Below are 20,754 nucleotides of genomic sequence, written 5' to 3'. Positions count from 1 at the left end.
GCGCGGAATGGCTGTCAGGCATCCTGTACCCAGCACCCACCAAAGGGAGGCTCCCTTTGCTGAATTTGATTTCCTAGTTTACCACTGTTATTGGCCTGAGGAAGCGAGCTCAGACCCGCGAAACGCGTTGCCTGTGCTAAAAATAAAATCTTTTGTTAGAAAGATTTCGTCAGTGAGGTACGCCACCTCCACTTTCTTTTCGATTTCAAACTGCTTTTAAAAGCTTTTATTAACCACCAGGGCGTCTCTTTTACTCTTCTTGTGCTCTCTGGCCTAGATTCCACAGTAAGGTTTGGTTCACACATAAAGCTGTACATTTCTGGTCCTGTCAGTTTTGTATCAATTTTCTATCAGTTTTCCTGACAGGATTGGAACTGTGAACTCATAGAAAACTGATACAAAACTGTCAGAACTGGACCGGAAATGTACACCATTTATGTGTGAATGAGGCCTACAGGTAAGCTGTAGTGACAGGCAGATTTTCCTGATGTAATATTTGAAGACATATTACAGTTACATGCAATGCAGATATCAAAAAGATGAAGGTATTGTTGGGCAAATATTAGAATTGACAGATAATCTGCAGTTTTGCCTATAGTTCTGATCTTAAAGAGAGTCAAAGCCCGATCGGACATGTCGGATTTAATCGGATCGTAAATAGAATCGTAATCGAATCGCACAAAGAATCGTATCATGTAGATGGGGCAAAAATCGAATATAAAGCCTGCTTTTTACCTGCTATTTAGCTTAAAGAGACTCTGTAACATTAAAAACATCCCCTGGGGGGTACTCATCTCCGGTGGGGGAAGCCTCCGGATCCTAATGAGGCTTCCCACGCCGTCCTCTGTCCCACGGGGGTCTCGCTGCAGCCCTCCGAACAGCCGGCGACAGACCCGACTGTCAGTTCAATATTTACCTTTGCTGGCTCCAGCGGGGGCGCTGTGGCTGCTTTCGGCTCCGAACTACACGGAAATACTCGATCTCAGTCGGGTCCGCTCTACTGCGCAGGCGCCGGAAACTTGCGCCTGCACAGTAGAGCAGACCCGACGGCGATCGGGTATTTCCGTGTAGTTCGGAGCCGACAGTCGTCAGAGCGCCTGCGCAGGAGCCGGGAAGGTAAATATTGACGTCCTCTTTCACGGAGCGAGACCCCTGAGGGACGGAGGACGGCGTGGGAAGCCTCATTAGGATCCGGAGGCTTCCCCCACCCCAGGTGAGTACCCCCCAGGGGATCTTTTGACGTTACAGATCCTCTTTAAGCAGTATGCGGAGAGGTGAAACACAGCATTCCTGCGGCAAAACAAGGGCTTTATAACCCCCAAATCCAGGGGCAAAATTCCATGACTTTCAAAGACGTGGATTTTGCTGCCCGGTGAGGTAGAGCTTTTGCTGCCTGGTGAGGCAGAGCTTAGTGCTGTAGCTCTGCCTCTACTGAAATCAATCGGTGCATGGTTCTCCGCCTCTCCTGCCCCTCTCTGTGAAGAAAGACTGAGCGGGTCGGGGAGAGGAGGCGATTAGCGGAGATTGACTCCAGTATACAGTAGGCAGAGCTACAACGCAAAGCTCTGCCTCTTAAGGAAGTGCTCCCCGCATTTTGCCCTGGGGATTTGGGTGGTATAAAGCCCTTATTTTGCCGCAGGAATGCAGCGTTTCACCTCTCCTCATACTGCTTAAGCTAAATAGCAGGTAAAAATTTCTGTTCTCCGCTCTAGTGGGAACAGAGCCTAAAGGTGGCCACACACCATACAATCTGACTGTATCAATCTGACACCATACAATCTGACTGTACAGTCACCAATTTTACCACTTGCATGTAGTGTGAGAGTCTAACTTAAAAATATATGCACGTCACAGTGAATCTATTGCTGTTATACTACATTGATGTTGGTAAGATTGTATAAAAATTGCACAGTCAGATTGCATAGTGTGTGGCCATCTTTAGTCTTTGAGCGCACAGCTGGATTTGGTCAGCAACTGACTCACAAGCTCCCCCTGGTGTTTAGCATTAGTGTCAGTTGTAAACAACTAGTGCTGCCATCTAATCTCTACCATAAGGAGCCTGATGGTAGATAAGGAGACAAGGACTTTGGCCACCAGCAATGTGCATACTGCTGATTGGGAGAGGGACTTCCAGTGTCAGGGCTATACAGTGCTGTGACATCAGGTGATCTGCCTGCTGGTGTTCTTTCCAGCTTCTTTCTGTAGACAGTAAATGATATCCCTTATTGCTTATAGCTGACAGTGAAGTGGGTAACATGAGGCTTTCACTGTGACAGTCTGACTATGACAGGGAGTGAGGGCCCTTTTCCACTAGCAATTGCTAGCGTTCGCGCTAAACGCTAGCAATTGCGTCTCAGCAAAAGTCCAAAATTTACCGGCGATTTCCTGACGTTTGCGATTTTGCTATGCTATGCACTGCATAGGAAAAATCGCAGCAAAACGTTCCACGGCGTGATCATGATTTAGTAAAAAAAACGAATCGCGGTAGTGGAAATGACCTACCACGTGTCCTATGTTATAAAGCAAACCGTAGCAATTTTAAAATCCGTAGCGGTTTGCGATTTTGCGATTCAGCAAACGCTCTAGTGGAAAAGGGCCCTAAAGGTGGCTGTACACCATACAGTTATATTTTTCCTTAACCATTTCAAGTTCAGTCAGTTTTCCTGATTGATTGTATGGATTAAAAACGCAAAACCATTGCACCATTCACTATTTTTTTTTTTTTTCTAAAATACGCTCAGTTGGTTTCGAAGTGTTTTGATGTGTTTTTTCCCTCCCAAACAGCCTTCAAAAACTTTCCAATTGGGACACAGACAGTAATACAACCCCCAGACCCTTCCCTCAAAGTTTCTAACTCCTCACAACAAGATTCTAAACCAGAACTGGACTTGAAAATTGATAATCTCGAGTCTGCATATTATCTCATACTCCTTCCGGATAACAATGAATTACAGATCCCAGAAAGGGCATTGGTTTAACGCTAAAAATACCTGACTTCCCCCGTTTCCCCTGACATAGTGTGCCCCTTATTTCCATGCAGAGCAGCGCACAGCAGGTCATCCCCACAACTCAATGCGCCGGTCTGTGGGCCTGGCCTTTCTCTCTATTTTCAGTCTGCGCAGAGAAGAGTGTCACTAGATGTGCCGTCCTCTTATTACAGCCATCAGCTGAACGACTGCATGCTTCGTACGGCTCCTGATGCATGTCTGCATTGGGTGCCATACAGAGGATGTAGCAGCACAGCCGACAGCTGTAAGTAGAGGACCTGCGCACCTGGTGACACTCTGTTGAGTGCTGCTCTGCATGACTGAAAGTACAGAGAACCACTTTCACAGGACTGGCTCAAAACAGCCCGGTTTGGGGACCTCTGGATTAAAAGATCCTGAGTTTGGGAAATTTTGGTCCATTTTTCTTGATTGAAAGGAAAATAATTACATTAGATTCTTCTACACAGCTAATATTTTTTTATTTTTTTTTATAATTTAAAAAAAGTTTTTTCATTGTATCGTGTATAACCACTTTAATCACTTTTTCCACCACTACAGTATATCTACGTCCTCTGTGACTTCATCTAAGCCATGAGGACGTAAATATACGTCTTGTAGCTGAAGCATAGCTGTGCAGGATTGGGTTTGTTCCCGTGCACAGCTCTGGCACTATCTGCTGCAGCACTAATTGGTGAAAGGGAATATATGTTTCCTGAACCAATAAGGTTAATTTTTACCATTAAAAATACTTAAATTTTCTCAGCTCATAGTGAAAAATGCACACTAGCATTATTTTAGAATCCAATATCTTTACCATAAATTGTGACAGGAACATAATCTAAGTTTTGTGATAAACAGTACAAATAACCGAACAAACTTTGTGTTTATGTACAGTAGTGCTTTTTTTTTAAACTGGAATTGGTAAAACTATTCAAAAAAAATCTATTTTTTTCCTCTTCTTCCTATTAAAATGCATAGAAAACAGAACTGTTTGATGAAAAAAATAGCATACAATGAAAGCCTAGATTGTCTTGAAAAAAACTATTTATTTCATGTATGTGTCATAAGTAGGGATAAAGTTATTTCTGATTTAGATAGGGACATAGCTAAAATGTAAAAACTGCTCTGGGCCATAAGGGAGAAACAAGGTCTGGATGCAAAGTGGTTAAAGAGGAACTGTTGCGAAAATCTTAAAATTTAAAACACATACAAATAAGAAGTACATTTCTTTCAGAGTAAAATGAGCCATAAATTACTTTTCTCCTATGTTCCTGTCACTTACAGTAGGTAGTAGAAATCTGACATTACCGACAGATTTTTGGGCTAGTCCATCTCTCCATAGGGGATTCTCAGCATGGCCTTTATTCTTTATAAAGACATTCCCTGAAAAATCTTTATACACTGATGCTGGCCAGCCTCCCTGTTAACCGTACACTATTTTGGCAGTTGGACGGAGCAACTGCCATTCACTAAGCGCTTTTAAAAATAAAGAAAACCCTGAGAACCACCTATGAGAAGATGGGCTAGTCTGTCGGTAATATCAGATTTCTACTACCTACTGTAATTGACAGCAACATAGGAGAAAAGTAATTTATGGCTCATTTTACTCAGGAAGAAATGTACTTCTTATTTGTATGTGTTTTAAACTTTAAGATTTTTGCGACCATTCCTCGCAATATCATGAGCTTACCAGTTGACTTTTGTTCCTTCGCTCTTCAGTCCTCAGGATGGGGGGGATCTTTGCCCATTCTGTGTCGCCTAATGCAAGCTTACTGTTTTAGGTTTTTTGTGGGCAGTTCAGATCTACTATTATTACCTTTGCTAGTAGAGTATCATAATTATCAGCAGTTTACATTTGGGGATAGCATTGTCAGCAGATTTTTCTGTTACAATATTTAAATAGCATTTTAGAGAATACATAGTCATTTTCTTCCCTTCCCCCATTCCCTGGAGGAGCCTAGTCACAGTTACACAAGCATACACTCCAGGGATAATTTTGGTGGCATGCCAATTAACCTTCTAGCATATGTTTCTTTTTATGTAGAGCAGCATTGACTACTGCAATTTTCTCTATACAGGTCTTCCAAACAAAGACCTGCAGCACCTGCAATTAGTACAGAATGCTGCTGCAAGGCTGTAAACAAGCTAACTTCGCCATTGCCACATAACACCAATCCTTAGCTCACTCCAGTGTAGGGATGGCAGAGCTTAGAACTCGTGGAGAAGCATGTGATCAGTTTGATCAGCTGATAGATTTGTAAGGTTCTGATTTGCTGGTCCTGATCATGTGTTAAAGCTAATGGGAACCATTTAAAAAAAAAAAAAATAGTCAGATACTCACCTAAGGAGAGGGAGGCTCTGGGTCTCATAGAGCATTCCTTCTCCTCTCCCGATGCCAGCTGCTGTTCTGGCTCCCCCGTAGCGGTATACCGCTGTCTACCGGCCGAAGGGAGGCTTTGGAAATGCTTCGGGAGCCCGAGTCCTCCAGAAGACGGGTCGCTCTACACTGCGCACGTGCGTGCGCCCTCTGACGCATTCGCGCTTGCGCCGCCTTTCTTCGGGAGGACTCGGCTCCCGAAAACTTCCGAAGTCCCCTTGGCGGGGGATATGAACGGAGGAGCCAGCTCAGCACTGGGAGAGGAGAGGGATGGAAAGAAGGACTGGGTCTCCACCTGGGATTAGTGCAATTGTAGCAAAGTGATTTTATTCCATAGCAAAAAAAGCACACAACGTTTCGGCTCAAGGCCTTTGTCAAGTGTAACACTTGACAAAGGCCTTGAGCTGAAACGTTGTGTGCTTTTTTTGCTATGGAATAAAATCACTTTGCTACAATTGCACTAATCCCAGGTGGAGACCCAGTCCTTCTTTCTATGTTGGTCTAATGGATTTGCACCTTGATGGATCCAGGTGCTGACTGGTTGACTCCCTGGTACTGAAATCATTGACACGGTTGAGCTTTGGGACTTCCCTTTTTCCTAGAGGAGAGGGATGGCTCATTAGGACCGAGCCTTCCCTCTCCCTAGGTGAGTATCTGCCTTTTTTTTTTTTTCTTTAAACTGGGTTACATTAAAGGAATACTATCGATTCACATATTTTTTTTTCAATTGACACAGGAATTGTTTGGGAAGTGCTGCTAAGTACTGGTGTATACATTTTAGTAGCAACTTCTTTGTTTACTGTTATCAAAATACTTTCAAACTTTACTGACGCCAAAACTGACGGCTGACTGAGCCATGAGGAGAGGGGAAATTCCCTTCACACTTGATCAGTTAACTCTATGTGTAACTCTATGTGTGACAGAGAGAAAGCTCCCAACAGCTGCAGCTCCTGTGTCCTGTGTTTCTGACTGAAGTGTCTGAAGAGAGCAGAGGAAATGTAACTAATTGTCACAGCTTTTCATACTGTTTATGCTTTCAGAGTTTGATATGTTTGATATTTGCTTTCTGTAGTCTGATATGCAACTCTGGCTGTGCATTGAAGCAGACACCCCTTCTGCAATTGATTTGTCCCAATATAGCTAAATCCTACCCTCAATAAATTACAGCTTTTGCCTCTGATATTTAACATGAAAAGTAGGAAAATGTTTACACAGCTACTTAGACATTATTTGTACATTGTGATTTTAGAACACTTGGGTATTGATAGTATTCCTTTAACTTTAAACCAGGAAGTCATCACTGCAAATCAGAACCTCACAAATCTATCAGCTGATCATACTGATCCCATGCTTCTCCATGACTCCTCCTAATCAGGGCCCTACCTACTCCAGTGGCTACAGATTTTAAAATGGATAGTTCTGTTTAAGATTGGCTTATTAATCGGGACAGCTCCATCCCTGGAAGCATTTAAGTCCAAAGTGAAAAGCCACCTGTTTAGTCTGGCATTTCTGAACACCTGACTGTTTCCTCTGTAACAGTCTGCAACCAAGTATTGATAAACGTTTTTCAAGTGTTGTATGTTTTTGGTTTTGGGCGTACCTGAAGAACACATTCATACAAGGGGTAAAGTTGGTACTCTACGCATGTAGTCCTCTGTTGTACAATTTAAAGATGTTACTGTCCTTGTGGTGTTCATGCACAGAATCACTTTAATACTGTGTTACAGGAAGAGAGGAGAAGGCTAAAGAATGCAATAATCATCCAATCCTTTGTAAGAGGCTACAATGACAGAAAACAGCAAGTAGGTATTTACTGTGTTATCAAGTGGGCCATGTCATTGGGTTTGAGCTGTAATGTAATAAAGCATGTCGTAAGTTGCATGGCAATTTGACTTCAGTTTATATATAGGGGAAAAATCAATAATGGAAGTACCAATATACTGATTTGGATAACACTACAATTTAAACTAGAAGCATTTTACACTCTGCATATATAGTTAAAGGAACACTATCAAAGAAAGACATTTTGTGCAAACATCATTAGTAAATGTCAAATCAAAATATTTAAAGGAGTCTGCATTTGTGTAGTGTATTTTTCTTTTGTATACCTGTAAGACAGTGTGCCCTGAAGATACTGACTGCGTGCGGCACAGGAATAGTGCATGTTTGTAGGTGACTCCGAAGATATAAAACAGCAGTGCAATCTATTCCCTGCATTCCCCACCTGAACGCGATTTGTTACATGCCCGCCGTAGTAAGATGAACAGCTCCCTCTCCTATAATGCCCGGCTCTCGCTCCTGTCCTTCCGTGTGCACACGGTGTCCCGCTTCGTCAGTGGAAATTTGCCGTTGAGGCAAAGAAGGGCAGAAGAGCCAGAACAGGAGATGTTCCTAACGCCCCTTCCTTAGCTCTCATTGGGCAGCTCTGTTTCAGCCCCGCCTCCCTGCTCTGTGCTCAGAGTCACAACGCACAAAGCTGCAGCGTCAGGACCCCAGCCGTCACTGAAAGTGTAACCAAAGGATTTCTGACCACAGGAGCAGCGGAGAGCGGCATTAATTGAGGCTACCTGATCCGTCTAGCCCCCCAGATCAGATGGTATGTTTTTGTTTGTTTGCAAAAATGTGCACATCGGGTTCCCTTTAAGGTATTTTTCATGTTTTTGTTTTGAATCAGGACTATATAGATACTTACAGGCCTCTTGCAGACTACATGCAATTCCGATTATTTTATATACGATCCGATTTTTTTTTTTTTTTTTTTTTTTTTTTTTTTTTTTTTTTTATTCCGATTTAAATGGACATGAGTACACTTTTTTTTCTTATCTAAATCAAAAAATCGGATCGTATTAAAAAAATCAGAATCGCATGTAGTCTGCAAGAGGCCTTACTTTGTGTCAAAGATGATGTTCTATATCCTGGGCTGCTGCTCAGTTGTTACAGTGGACCTGAATTCTTGCACTGGACACAAGGAAAGCAGAGAGAAATGCCCCATGTATGTATTTAGAGAGAAGAGCCTAATTCCCCCATCTGCAAGTAATCACAAGTGTCCTTGGCAGACACCGCTAATATGTAACCTGCAAGCAGGAAGTGGACACACTGCACATTTTATTTCAGGAGTTCTGTAAACTGTAACAAGCTATTATGCTGTTGCTTATCTTTTAAAGTAGAGAGGAAGCTCTAAGTTCAGGTCCGCTTTAAAGGGGTTATCAGGCAAATTTTTCTCACTAAAAATGGCTTACCTTCCCCTGTTCACAAGCCCAATCTGGGCTGGATTGCATGTTTTTTTTTTTTTTCCCCCCGGGGGCTTCACCGGCTCCACAATTCGGGCCGTTTCTATTTCCTGCCCTGGAAGTAGTAATGCCCATTTTACTCGTTCACTTCCCTGTTCCTGTACTTGGATGGCAGGGGGAAGTTGTTAATCATTGCGTGTTGCCGTACATTGAGGTACGGCTGCGCACGCGTATTAGAGCGACATGAGGAGGGTTTGTGCTTGCTTTTGTCACTCGCAAGCCAAACCCTCCGCTTCAGTCACCGCCCATCAATCACTCCCACTCCTCCCAGGCAACACCCTTCAGCCGCCTCGCATCGTCTCCACAAATGATCTTTGCTGGGAGCGCGCATCAGGCTAGGCGGTGGCTGTAGGGAGTGGGCTGAAGGGAGTGAGCATGTATTAGGGCGGTGGCTGAAGCGGAGGGCTTGGCTTGCGAGTGACGAAGCAAGCTCAAACCCTCCTCTGGCGGCTAAGTACGCGTGCGCATCCGTATGTGAACGTACGGATGTAGGCTTTGAAAGCTCCCTGCGCAAGCATCCCATACGTGAGAGTAAGAATACTGCGCCTGCTTTTACAATCAAGTTCTGGGTCGCTGAGGAGCCCGACCTCAGGGTCGGGTCCCCGACCGGAGCTTACCAAGCTCAATAGCTACATTACTCTGGGGAACGGAGGGCGCGATTCACCTACAAAAAAGGTTAGTTACATGCAGGCATGCATGTTTTACATCTCACACATTGCCTGATAACTCCTTTAAGGGCCTGTTTTCACTTCAAAATGAAAATGAATCCAAATATATAAATTGATCCAAATATATGAGAACAATATTATCCCAATACTGTGTTTACCAAAAATACTGTTGCTGTTTCTCATCATGTAAAAGGTTTTTTTTCTTCCTGATTCAAAATTGAACCATGGCGTGGTTAGATGTGCAGCACAGCCCAACCTCTGTTCTGGACCCCCTCACTTCTGAACTTGATGATTCATGCTGTCTGTCCTCCTCTGTGCAGTCCTCTGTCCTTTTCAGGCTTGCTCTGTACAACACTCAACACACAAAACTACTGTCTTGTCTCTACCCACAGAGAGCGGACAGCATGCCTAGTGAGGAGGGAGTAATTAGAGAAACTGTGCAGAGCTGTAGATCTCACCATTATATGATCGTATTTCAATTTGGTTATCAGTGGGCTGGACTAGAAAGAAGGACATTTTCTCTTTCAGGATAGTTCAGTTATACTGTATACTTAAATTCACTATAAAGTCCCTTTGATATAATAGAATAGTAGGTGAATAAAGTACAAGCAACTTGCTCCTTCATTTATACTCTGTGTTAATGGATTGCTTTCTTTCCCTTTTAGTACTCCATCCAAAGAAGTGAGTTTGATTACTGCGTTAATTCGGTATACTCCAGTGGAAACCTTATAGATGGACGTACCCTGACACTACTAGTGCGGAAGCTGCTTTTCTTTTATCGGCAAAATGAAGACTCAAAGCGTTTGGTAAGAGTCATCGTTTGTCAGCTCTATGCCATTGGCTAACCAACCTCTGCATGATTCCATCTGTTGCTGAATACACATTGTGCAATGCTAGACCCATACTTCTGTCTGTATGGATCCAGCGATCGCGCAGCCTCTTTGCACATCTCCGGTCCTCTCTATGGGGAGTAACGGGTCTGCGCATGACGTCCTGACGTCGCCGACGTTCGATCCTCCCCATAGAGAAGAGTCCGGGTAGGCTGCGCTGATTGCTGGATCCAGGCTGGGTAATGTATTTTGCGGCGATCAGGGGGGATCAAAAGTAATGGGGGGATGCCGGCCACCACTACTAGCTAGCCTAGTGCTAGCTGAAGCTATTACAGCTATGCACTCTTAAAAAACTCTCGGCTGCATACCCTCCTGAGAGCCGTAACACTCAGGAGGTTAAAGGGAAGGTTCAGGGACTAAAAAAAAATAAAAATAATCCATATCCACTTACCTGGGGCTTCCTCCAGCCCGTGGCAGGCAGGAGGTGCCCTCGGCTCCCATCTGCAGGCTCCCGGTGGCTGACCCGACCTGGCCAGGTCGGGCTTCTTCTGCACTCCATTGTGCGTTTCACGCCGGCGCGCTGACTTCATCGGACGTCCTCCGGACTGTACTGCGCAGGCTCAGTAGTTCTGAGCCTGCACAGTACAGCCCGGAGGACGTCCAATGACGTCAGCGCGCCGGCGTGAAACGCACAATGGAGAGCAAAAGAAGCCCGTCGGCCACCGGAGACCACCGGGAGCCTGTGGAGCGGCGCTGAGGGCACCTCCTGCCTGCCACGGGCTGGAGGAAGCCCCAGGTAAGTGGATATGGATTTTTATTTTATTTTTTGTTAGTCCCTGAACCTTCCCTTTTTTAAAGGAACCTGAAGCGAGAGGTATATGGAGACTGCAATAATTATTTCCTTTTAAACAATACCAGTTGCCTTGCAGTGTTGCTGATATCTTTGGATGCATTAGTAGTGTCTGAATCGCACTCCTAAAACAAGCATGTAGCTAATTGAGTCAGATTTGTGTCAGAATCCTCTGATCTGCATGCTTGTTTAGGGTCTATGTCTAAAACTATTAGAGGCAGAGGATCAACAGGACAGCCAGACAATGTACCTTATTTTAAAAGGAAACAAATATGGTAGCCTCCATATCCCTCTTACTTCAAGTTCCATTTAAAGGACAGCTGTAACGAAAGGGATATGGAGGCTGTCATATTTATTTCCTTTTGAGCAATACCAGTTGCAGGGCTATCCTGCTGAGCCTCTGCCTCTAATAATTTTAGTCATAGCTCCTGAACAAGCATGTAGCATATCAGGTGTTCCTGACATTATTATCAGATCTGACGAGATCTGATAAAAAGGAAGGAAATATGGCATCCTCCATATTACTGTCACTTCAAATGTCCTTTAAAAGGAAGGTCCTAGGAACAAAAAAATAATTCCACTTACCTCTGTCTCCCTCCAGCCCCTGGCAGCTGTCCTGTGCCCTTGCTGCAGCTCCGTTTGCTCCCGGTCTCCTCCGGTGCAGATGCCAACCTCGCCAGTTCGGCATCTTCCTCCATCTTGCGTTCTACTGTGGCTCATTGAGTCGCACTGACGTCATCCGGACTGTTCTGGGCAGACGCAGAACTACTGCGCCTGCGCAGTACAGTCCAGATGACGACAGCGCGACTCTGAGAGCTGCTCATGCAGTCGGCATCTTGCGCCAGAGGGGACCATAGACACACCAATCTTTTTAGTGGGAGAGTCCTCTTTCTGGCTGATTCTCACAAGAGCCACGAGATCTGCTAATTTTCAGCCTGTGAACATTTTTAAAGGGGAGGAGGCAGGACTTTTCTCAAAAAGCACTATCAGTTTCTTGGCAGGAGCTTGAGATACTACAGTAATTGCTATCAATATGCCTCTTATTTTACTAAACCTACTCTGCAGTGCAGATCCTACTTTTTTTTGGTGAAGAAAGTAGCAGATTTGCTTAAAAATCTGAATATTATTATGGATTTGCATTGTTTTTTTTTTTCTCTTGCAGATCTGGATCTGTCAGAACCTGATAAAGCACAACTCCCTGTTTGTCAGACAACTGACAGGACCAGACACACTTACTTGTCTGTATCAAATCAAGAGGCTCCTGGGTTTATGTTGCAGGTAGGTACTTCACTGTTGAGTATTCTGTGGGCAGATCTGAAGAATCCTGGCTGGTAGAGGACATCTCAAATGTGCTGACAGTACTTAAGGTGTGTACACACGTCAGATAAAAGTCTTTGGAAAAATGAAAGATCACAGACCAATTTTACCCCCTTTCATGTAGTATGAGAGCCATACTCTACACAGTCTATTCTATGGAGCTGAACTCCCCATCAGATAAAAATCTTTGCAAGATGCTGCACACAAAGATGCTGTAAACACGCAACAGATCAGTATCTGCAAAAGATCTGTTCCTGCAAAAGGTCCATTCCTGCAAAATGCATTCATAGTCGATGATATCTGCAGATCCCATACACACCTTGTTTAACCTCCCTGGCGGTAAGCCCGAGCTGAGCTCGGGCTATGCCGCGCAGGGAGCTATCTCAGCCCCTGGTGGGGCGATTTTCGTCATGTAAAGTGCTGTGCGCGCAGCTAGCACTTTGCTAGCCACGCGCACAGCTCGATCGCAGCCGCTCTGCGGCGATCGCCCGCACGCAGCGGCAGAAGAGGGCCCCCCCCCGCCAGAGCCCTGCGGTGCCCGGGCCAATGAGTTCCGGGCAGCGCTATGGGCTGGATCGAGGTCGGCTGACGTCCATGACGTCATGCCGATCGTCGCCATGGCGACAGGAAAAGCCAAACGGGAACGCGTTATATACGCGCTCCCCTGTTTGCCATTGATGCCGGCGACGATCGCACTAGAGGGCCACATGCGCCCTCTAGTGGTGTTTCATGTAGCTACCACTCTGGTAGCTTTACATGAAACCAAAAAAATAAATAAAAAAAAATGATTGTTTTGCCAATTTGAAAAAAAAATTAACCGCCAAGGAGGTTAATGGACATTCATCTGCAGATCAGACAATTATCTGCCGGTCTGAAGATCCAACCTGGTGGATCTGATCTACAGATAATTGTCTGTTAAACCAGGTGTGTATGAGATCTGCAGATATCATCGACTATGAATGGATCTTTTGCAGGAACAGATCTTTTGCAGATACTGATCTGTTGCATGTGTACAGCGGTCTTTGTGTGCAGCATCTTGCAAAGATTTTTATCTGATGGGAAGTTCAGCTCCATAGAATAGACTGTGTAGAGTATGGCTCTCATACTACATGAAAGGGGGTAAAATTGGTCTGTGATCTTTCATTTTCCAAAGACTTTTATCTGACGTGTGTACGCACCTTTAGAGTGAAAGTCCATCGTTGGCAAAATATTGCAATGTCATGCAGGTCATTTTCTAATTTAGGCCGAGGTAACACTTGCCTTAAATCGTGTGCATTTTTCACATTGCAAAAAAAGCACGCAAATACATAATGCTTTCCATTGCACAATTGCAGTGCAGTGGGAGCAATGTGTGTTTTCCCACAATGGGAAAAAAAATACTGGCACTACTGCTTTTTTCTTTTTTTGCACATCGTGTGCTGTTCCCTGTTGCCGACAGTCAGCTGCCTTCAGCTGGCTGTTGTCAACAGTACAGATTCATCTTTTCCCCAGACTCAAGTGTGACCCCTGCCTAAGTATACTGTACTTAAAGTAAACCTGAAATGAGTTCAAAAGATGTTTTTTATACATACCTGGGGCTTTCTCTGGCCCCCTTCAGGCTGACCGGTCCATCGCCGTCGTCCTCCCGCACCAGGATCCTCTGGTAGGCAGCCTGGTAACTTCGCAAGTCGCGGTGTACTACGCATGCGCTGTTCGGCCGTGCGTGTGTACCCCATCTCGCTTCAGTTGGTAGAGTTCTGTGCCTGTGCATTACTACTGCGCAGGAGCAGAACGATCCCGGTCATGGGAGCGCATGTGGCTAGACTACACATGCGGCAACTTGCAAAATTACCGGGCCTCCTAGTGGAGGATCCAGACAGAGGAGGTCAACAATGGATTGATCAGCCTGAAGGGGGGTGGTATGTATAAAGCCTCCCCCCCCCCCCCCCCCAAATCTCAGGTACCCTTTAAGTTATCTTTCCATTTTCAGTTTGCATCTTACTGTGCATGTCCTATATAGCCTGCACACACCAAAAGTGAAGTTTGACTTTAATTCCCCTGGCATTCAATTCCTGCTGGAATTCTGTGCAAAAAAATTTGTTCAAATAATTTTCATGACATTTTTGCCTTTAGCTTACTAAAATGTGTCAAGCAAGGGTCTAGTGTAAATTTTGAGTATTATAAAAGTTTTCAAGTGCAAAATCATGTTAAAAAAAAGCAATTTTAATTTTTCTCTTTCTGCATGGTCACAACTTCCCCACTCTTCAGATTTTTGGCAGAAAACGTGCTTTTTTTTTTTTTTTTCTTATTTATTTTTTTTCTTATTTATTTTTTTTCTTGCATGTGTTTTTTTTTGGGGATTAAAATTCACGTTCTTGTATGAATTTTCACATGCAGCTTTGTAGAGAATGCGAAAATTTGCATATGAACACAAATTTTAATGCGAAAATACATGGGAAAAATTGGACCCTGTTTTAGATCTAATAGACGATCCTGACTCATCCATACCGCTTTCAGCTATTTACCCTGGAAGAGTCCTGCTCCTCCATACAGCCAGGGAAGTTTATGGTTTTTAGAGTTGAATTGTTCTTGAAGCGTGTGCTTTGTGTTAATGTTGTGTAGGTTACTACAGCATTGTGATGATGACAGCCTCAATGTTGCACTGCCTATGAGAATGGTGGAAGTCTTTTCTGCAGAGAATACTTACCTGCCTGTTCTACAAGATGCTACAAGTGTTTCTTCATTAGTTGAACAAATTTTGCACTACATGATTCAAAAAGGTGAGTATATGTTATAGGATTATGGCAAGAAAAGAGCACGAAAAAAAGAAAGCTGAATGTTTGATTGATCTCTGATTATGCTTTGATCACTAATTGTGGGAGATAAGACTAAGGTCTCTTTCAGACGGGCAGCTTCAGCTGCTCTGCTGCAGCAGTCAGACGCTTTCTAGCGCTCGGTAACGGCCCTAGACAGGTGAGCACCCTATAGAGTCACGGCCATGCTCAGACCCTACAAGTTGCAGTTATCTACTGCCTGTTAACACCACTGTGTGTGAGCACTTGACATGCATGTTGTAACCGCTGCCATTCGGCTGCATTGGAATGGCGCTAGTAGACGGCAGCTGGGAGACTGAACTGCACATTAAAGAGACTCTGTACAAAATTTTCAGCCTTATTTCTTCTATCCTAGAAGTTCCTATACCTGTTCTAATGTGGTCTGGATTACTGCAACCTTTTCTAGTTGCACTGTCTCTGTATTATATCTAATCTTCTTTTCTTTGTCAAGCTTTGTTTACCCAGGGAGGAATGTGCTGCCTCTGCTGTGATAGGGAGAATTTATGCATGCCTCCTCCACACCCCCTGCAGGCTCTCCTGTGTGCTGTGTGTGAGTCACAGACAAGGTCTCTGCTCACAGCCAGCCTGTCTGAGGCTCATGGAGCTGTGACCTTGTGAACAGCTGTGAGTGCAGAAAGATCAGTTCAAAGCCCAGACAAGCAGCTAAGGCAATACTGGGAGTAACATTCCAGCAGTCAAGTCAGGCTTGAGAGGAGCCACTGCAAACAGGCACCTGCTTTGATGATGTATTTCCTGTTTGGCGTCCATCTTCATTGTTTACAAAAACGATGAATAAAACAGTGATTTTATCACCAAGAAAGCAGCGGAGAGCGTCGAAAATGGCACAAGGGGGGCTAGGAGAAGACAACACACAGGCTGGTACATTTATTTATGTAAGATTTATACAGTAAAGCTTTTCTTTAAGCGTACAGTTCAGCCTCCCGTCCGAAAGAGGCTGAAAGCAAACATACAGAGAGTTTGTGTGTAAGCTGCATTGATTACCGTATATACTCGCAAGCAAGCCGAATTTTTGACCCCCCAAAAGTGGGCCAAAAGTTGGGGGTCAGCTTGCTTGCGAGTCATGGGTGGGTGGATAGGTGCTGTCCCTCCCCGCTCCCCCCGCGGCCACCGCTGCTATTACCTTAGGCGGCGCCGCTGCCTCTATCCCCGTCCTCCTCCGGTAACTCATTCACAGCAGCGCGCCCCCCGCTGCTGTGATGACGCAGGAAACCATAGAGAGGTTCCCATAGTAACGGCATCGCGCTACAGGAAGCCACCCTCTATGGTTTCCTCGTCATCACAGCAGCGAGAGGCGCGCTGCTGTGAATGAGTTACCGAACTTACCGGAGGAGGACGGGGATAGAGGAAGCGGCGCCGCCTAAGGTAATAGCAGCAGCAGCCGCGGGGGGGGGGGCGGGGAGGGACAGCAGCACCTACCCACCCACACTGGGGCACTATGCTAGCTATAATGGGGCACTATACTAGCTATAATGGGGCACTATACTAGCTATAATGGGGCACTATACTAGCTATAATGGGGCACTATACTAGCTATACTGGGGGCACTATACTAGCTATACTGGGGGCACTATACTAGCTGTACTGGGGGCACTATACTAGCTATAATGGGGCACTATACTAGCTATAATGGGGCACTATACTGAGCACTATACTAGCTATACTGGGGGCACTATACTAGCTATACTGGGGGCACTATACTAGCTATACTGGGGGCACTATACTAGCTATAATGGGGCACTATACTAGCTATACTGGGGGCACTATACTAGCTATACTGGGGGCACTATACTAGCTATACTGGGGGCACTATACTAGCTATACTGGGGGCACTATACTAGCTATACTGGGGGCACTATACTAGCTATACTGGGGGCACTATACTAGCTATAATGGGGCACTATACTAGCTATAATGGGGCACTATACTAGCTATAATGGGGCACTATACTAGCTATAATGGGGCACTATACTGAGCACTATACTAGCTATACTGGGGGCACTATACTAGCTATAATGGGGCACTATACTAGCTATAATGGGGCACTATACTAGCTATACTGGGGGCACTATACTAGCTATACTGGGGGCACTATACTAGCTATACTGGGGGCACTATACTAGCTATACTGGGGGCACTATACTAGCTATACTGGGGGCACTATACTAGCTATACTGGGGGCACTATACTAGCTATACTGGGGGCACTATACTAGCTATAATGGGGCACTATACTAGCTATAATGGGGCACTATACTAGCTATAATGGGGCACTATACTAGCTATAATGGGGCACTATACTGAGCACTATACTAGCTATACTGGGGGCACTATACTAGCTATAATGGGGCACTATACTAGCTATAATGGGGCACTATACTAGCTATACTGGGGGCACTATACTAGCTATACTGGGGGCACTATACTAGCTATACTGGGGCACTATACTAGCTATAATGGGGGCACTATACTAGCTATAATGGGGCACTATACTAGCTATAATGGGGCACTATACTGAGCACTATACTAGCTAAACTGGGGCACTTCACTAGCTATACTGAGCACTATACTAGCTATACTGAGCACTATACTGAGCACTATACTAGCTATACTGAGCACTATACTAGCTATACTGAGCACTATACTAGCTATACTGGGGCATTTTACTAGCTATACTGAGCACTACCTACCTATACTGAGCACTATACTAGCTAAACTGGGGCACTTCACTAGCTATAATGAGCACTATACTAGCTATACTGAGCACTATACTAGCTATACTGAGCACTATACTAGCTATAATGAGCACTATACTAGCTATACTGAGCACTATACTAGCTATACTGAGCACTATACTAGCTATACTGAGCACTATACTAGCTATACTGGGGCATTTTACTTGCTATACTGAGCACTACCTACCTATACTGGGCACTATACTAGCTATACTGGGACATACTGGGGGGATCACGCGGCCAGCGTTTCCTACCCCCGGCTTACATGAGGGTCAATCATTTTTCCCTGTTTTTTGGGGTAAAAGTGGGGGGGTCGGCTTACATGCGGGTCGGCTTGCTTGCGAGTATATACGGTAAATGGAGAGGAGAGTAAACTTCCCTCATTGAATACCTTTTTTTAAATGAACTGGATTGTAACCTACCCATGCATTGACCACTCCCAACACTGCTGAATAGGGATGTGGGGGTTTGGGGGAGACTTGAAGTGTTTACACAGAATACATTACTTTGGGACAGAAACACATAGGATAAATATATGGATAATGCAGATTAGGGAAATAGGAATTTATTGTGTATATTATGCCAGACTATAATTCCACTTTTCAGCAGAACTATAGTGAAATTTCTGGACAGGAGATGAGCAACTCTATAAGGGCTAATTTACACTGAGGCGCTTCTGGAGAGCTTTACAGTGTTTTTCTGATTGCCAGCAATCAATGGCACACGTCTATGTACGCCACCGGTGAGTTGGGCGCAGGGTGAGCAAATGACAGCTCACCCTGCTGCCGCTCGAAGGGGCGTGAAATACTATTTCCCCTCTGAGTCTTAGCAACTTAGCAACTCGGAGGGTAAAGTCATTCTGGGTCGGAATCCTGAATTACCCATGAGCACTTTAGCACTAGTGCTATATATAGTGACATCCAAGTCAGGTGCTACCCGCGAAAAGCACCTGCTGTGTATATTTGTGATGGGGCCATAATTCCAACTTATTGAATCAAAACCTTGATTGCTCCAATCCCCCATGCTCCATCTGTCCCTCCTTTCCTGCAGTCCCTTCCACTTCGCAGTTCATCCCGCGTGTGTGGTTGAAATTGTATTTAACTATTATGTCTTCATATGTATTTACCTTTTCTGTCCTGCTTTCTTTTTTTTTTATTCCAGGATACTATAGATCGCTCTACTTGTTAATTAACAATAAGCTTCCATCCAGCGTTGAATATTCAGATGTCTCTAGAGTTCCTATTGCAAAGATTCTATTAGAAAATGTATTGAAACCATTGCACTTTACTTACAGCTCCTGCTCAAGTGGTGCCAGGTAAGAATGAAGACTGACTGTGTATATATACAGCATATTACTGTACATTGTAATAAACCTTGCTGGAATATATGCACAAATTGTTCCATCACCAGTATAGACCTAGACTTATGCACTTTGTGAATAGGCTTAGCCAGGGTGTCTTTAGTAAAACTGACCTCTTGTAGAAAGGTACCCTGCAGTTTTAGGATTGGTAAGGCACAGTTTTATGAAGCAGTAAAGCAAAAAGACGAGAAACTCTCATAGCAACAAAAGACATTGACGTGGCAGCCAAACCATGACCAACAAGGTTTATTTTTTACTACTTAAAGATACTCTGAAGTCTAGTTTTTTACCTTGTTTTTTCATATAATCCTGTTGTACATGAATTTCCCACTAGATTTGTGGCATCCCTGCGGCAGATGAATGATTTATTCCTGTGTAACAGCCCTGCAAACATCCCGGGCTAACACAGGGCTTTATTTCCTGGAGGGGCAGAGCTCTGAGCTGTAGCTCTGCCTCCTCCACAGTCAATCCCCGCTGATCGCCGCCTCTCCCCCGCCCCTCTGTCTTCCTTCACTGAGAGGGGCGGGGAAGAGGCGGAGATTGATTGAGGAGAGGCTGAGCTACAGCTCAAAGCTCAGCCTCTCCAGGAAGCGAGCCAGGGCAGCATAATCTGCCACCAGCAAAGTCGTGGAACTTTGCTGGTCTATTACACAGGAATAAATCATTTATCTGCAACGTGGATGCGGCGAATCTAGTGGGACATTCATGTACAACAGGATTATATGAAAAAAAACGAGACTTCTCTTTAAAGCACACAAAAGAGGGGTATGAAGGCTGACATATTTATTTCCTTTTAAACGATACACAGGCTTGGCTGTCTTGCTGATCCTTTATCTTCAATAGTTTTAGCCATAGGCCCTGAACAAGCATGCAGATCAGGTGTTTCTGACTGAAGTCTGACTGGATTAGCCATGTGCTTGTTTCAGGTGTGTGATTCAGACACTACTGCATCCAAAGAGATCAGCAGGACTGCCAGGCAACTAGTATTGTTTAAATGGAAATAAATATGGCATCATCCATATCCCTCTCTCTTCTGGTGTACTTGGAAGTTGGAATCCTATATAATAAAACACCTGTGTCTCTGCGTCCTCCTGTGTCCCTTTGTCCATACGTTTTGCCCAGCGCGCATGAGCGGCACACGGGCGGACTTGGGTGGACGTGTGCAGGGAGGCGGCCGTGTTTGTGCACACGCGTGTTGGGGAACGCGGCCAGTCTCATATTTTTAATTACAGTTTAAGATCTGAATTTTTATGACTGAATTTTAAACCGCAGCCATGACAGTGGTGGAAAATCTGCTTCAGTCACTTGCGCAACAAACAGAAGAAACGACCCTTTGAATTTTGCAGAACTAAAATCTTATCAGCAGTGTTTCCTAAGTCAGATAAGAGTGTTTTGCCTTCTATTTAGTATTCAGATCAGGCTAATTTTGACTTTCTTTTGACTGCCCCATTTGCATGTATAACTTAACTAGTTTTTTTGACACTTGCTCTACTGGAAAACCGAAAAATAC

At 44.5% G+C, this 20,754-nt stretch overlaps 1 protein-coding gene across 2 annotated transcripts in view; it reads left to right on the top strand.

Annotated features, from left to right (window-relative positions):
- Window positions 1–20,754, top strand: part of UBE3C (ubiquitin protein ligase E3C) — a 140,429-nt gene that overhangs the window by 23,277 nt on the left and 96,398 nt on the right. For both annotated transcript variants that reach the window (XM_068235861.1, XM_068235862.1), the window contains exons 4-8: window positions 7,092–7,166; window positions 9,988–10,128; window positions 12,165–12,280; window positions 14,921–15,078; window positions 19,046–19,199. In XM_068235861.1, the coding sequence (XP_068091962.1) occupies window positions 7,092–7,166; window positions 9,988–10,128; window positions 12,165–12,280; window positions 14,921–15,078; window positions 19,046–19,199 (644 nt within the window). The remainder of the gene's footprint in view (window positions 1–7,091; window positions 7,167–9,987; window positions 10,129–12,164; window positions 12,281–14,920; window positions 15,079–19,045; window positions 19,200–20,754) is intronic.

The sequence above is a fragment of the Hyperolius riggenbachi genome, chromosome 5 (assembly GCF_040937935.1).
Source record: "Hyperolius riggenbachi isolate aHypRig1 chromosome 5, aHypRig1.pri, whole genome shotgun sequence".
NCBI classification, from domain to species: domain Eukaryota; kingdom Metazoa; phylum Chordata; class Amphibia; order Anura; family Hyperoliidae; genus Hyperolius; species Hyperolius riggenbachi.
The sequence above is the reverse complement of the archived record's forward strand: the minus strand, read 5'-3'. Positions and strand labels throughout refer to the sequence as shown.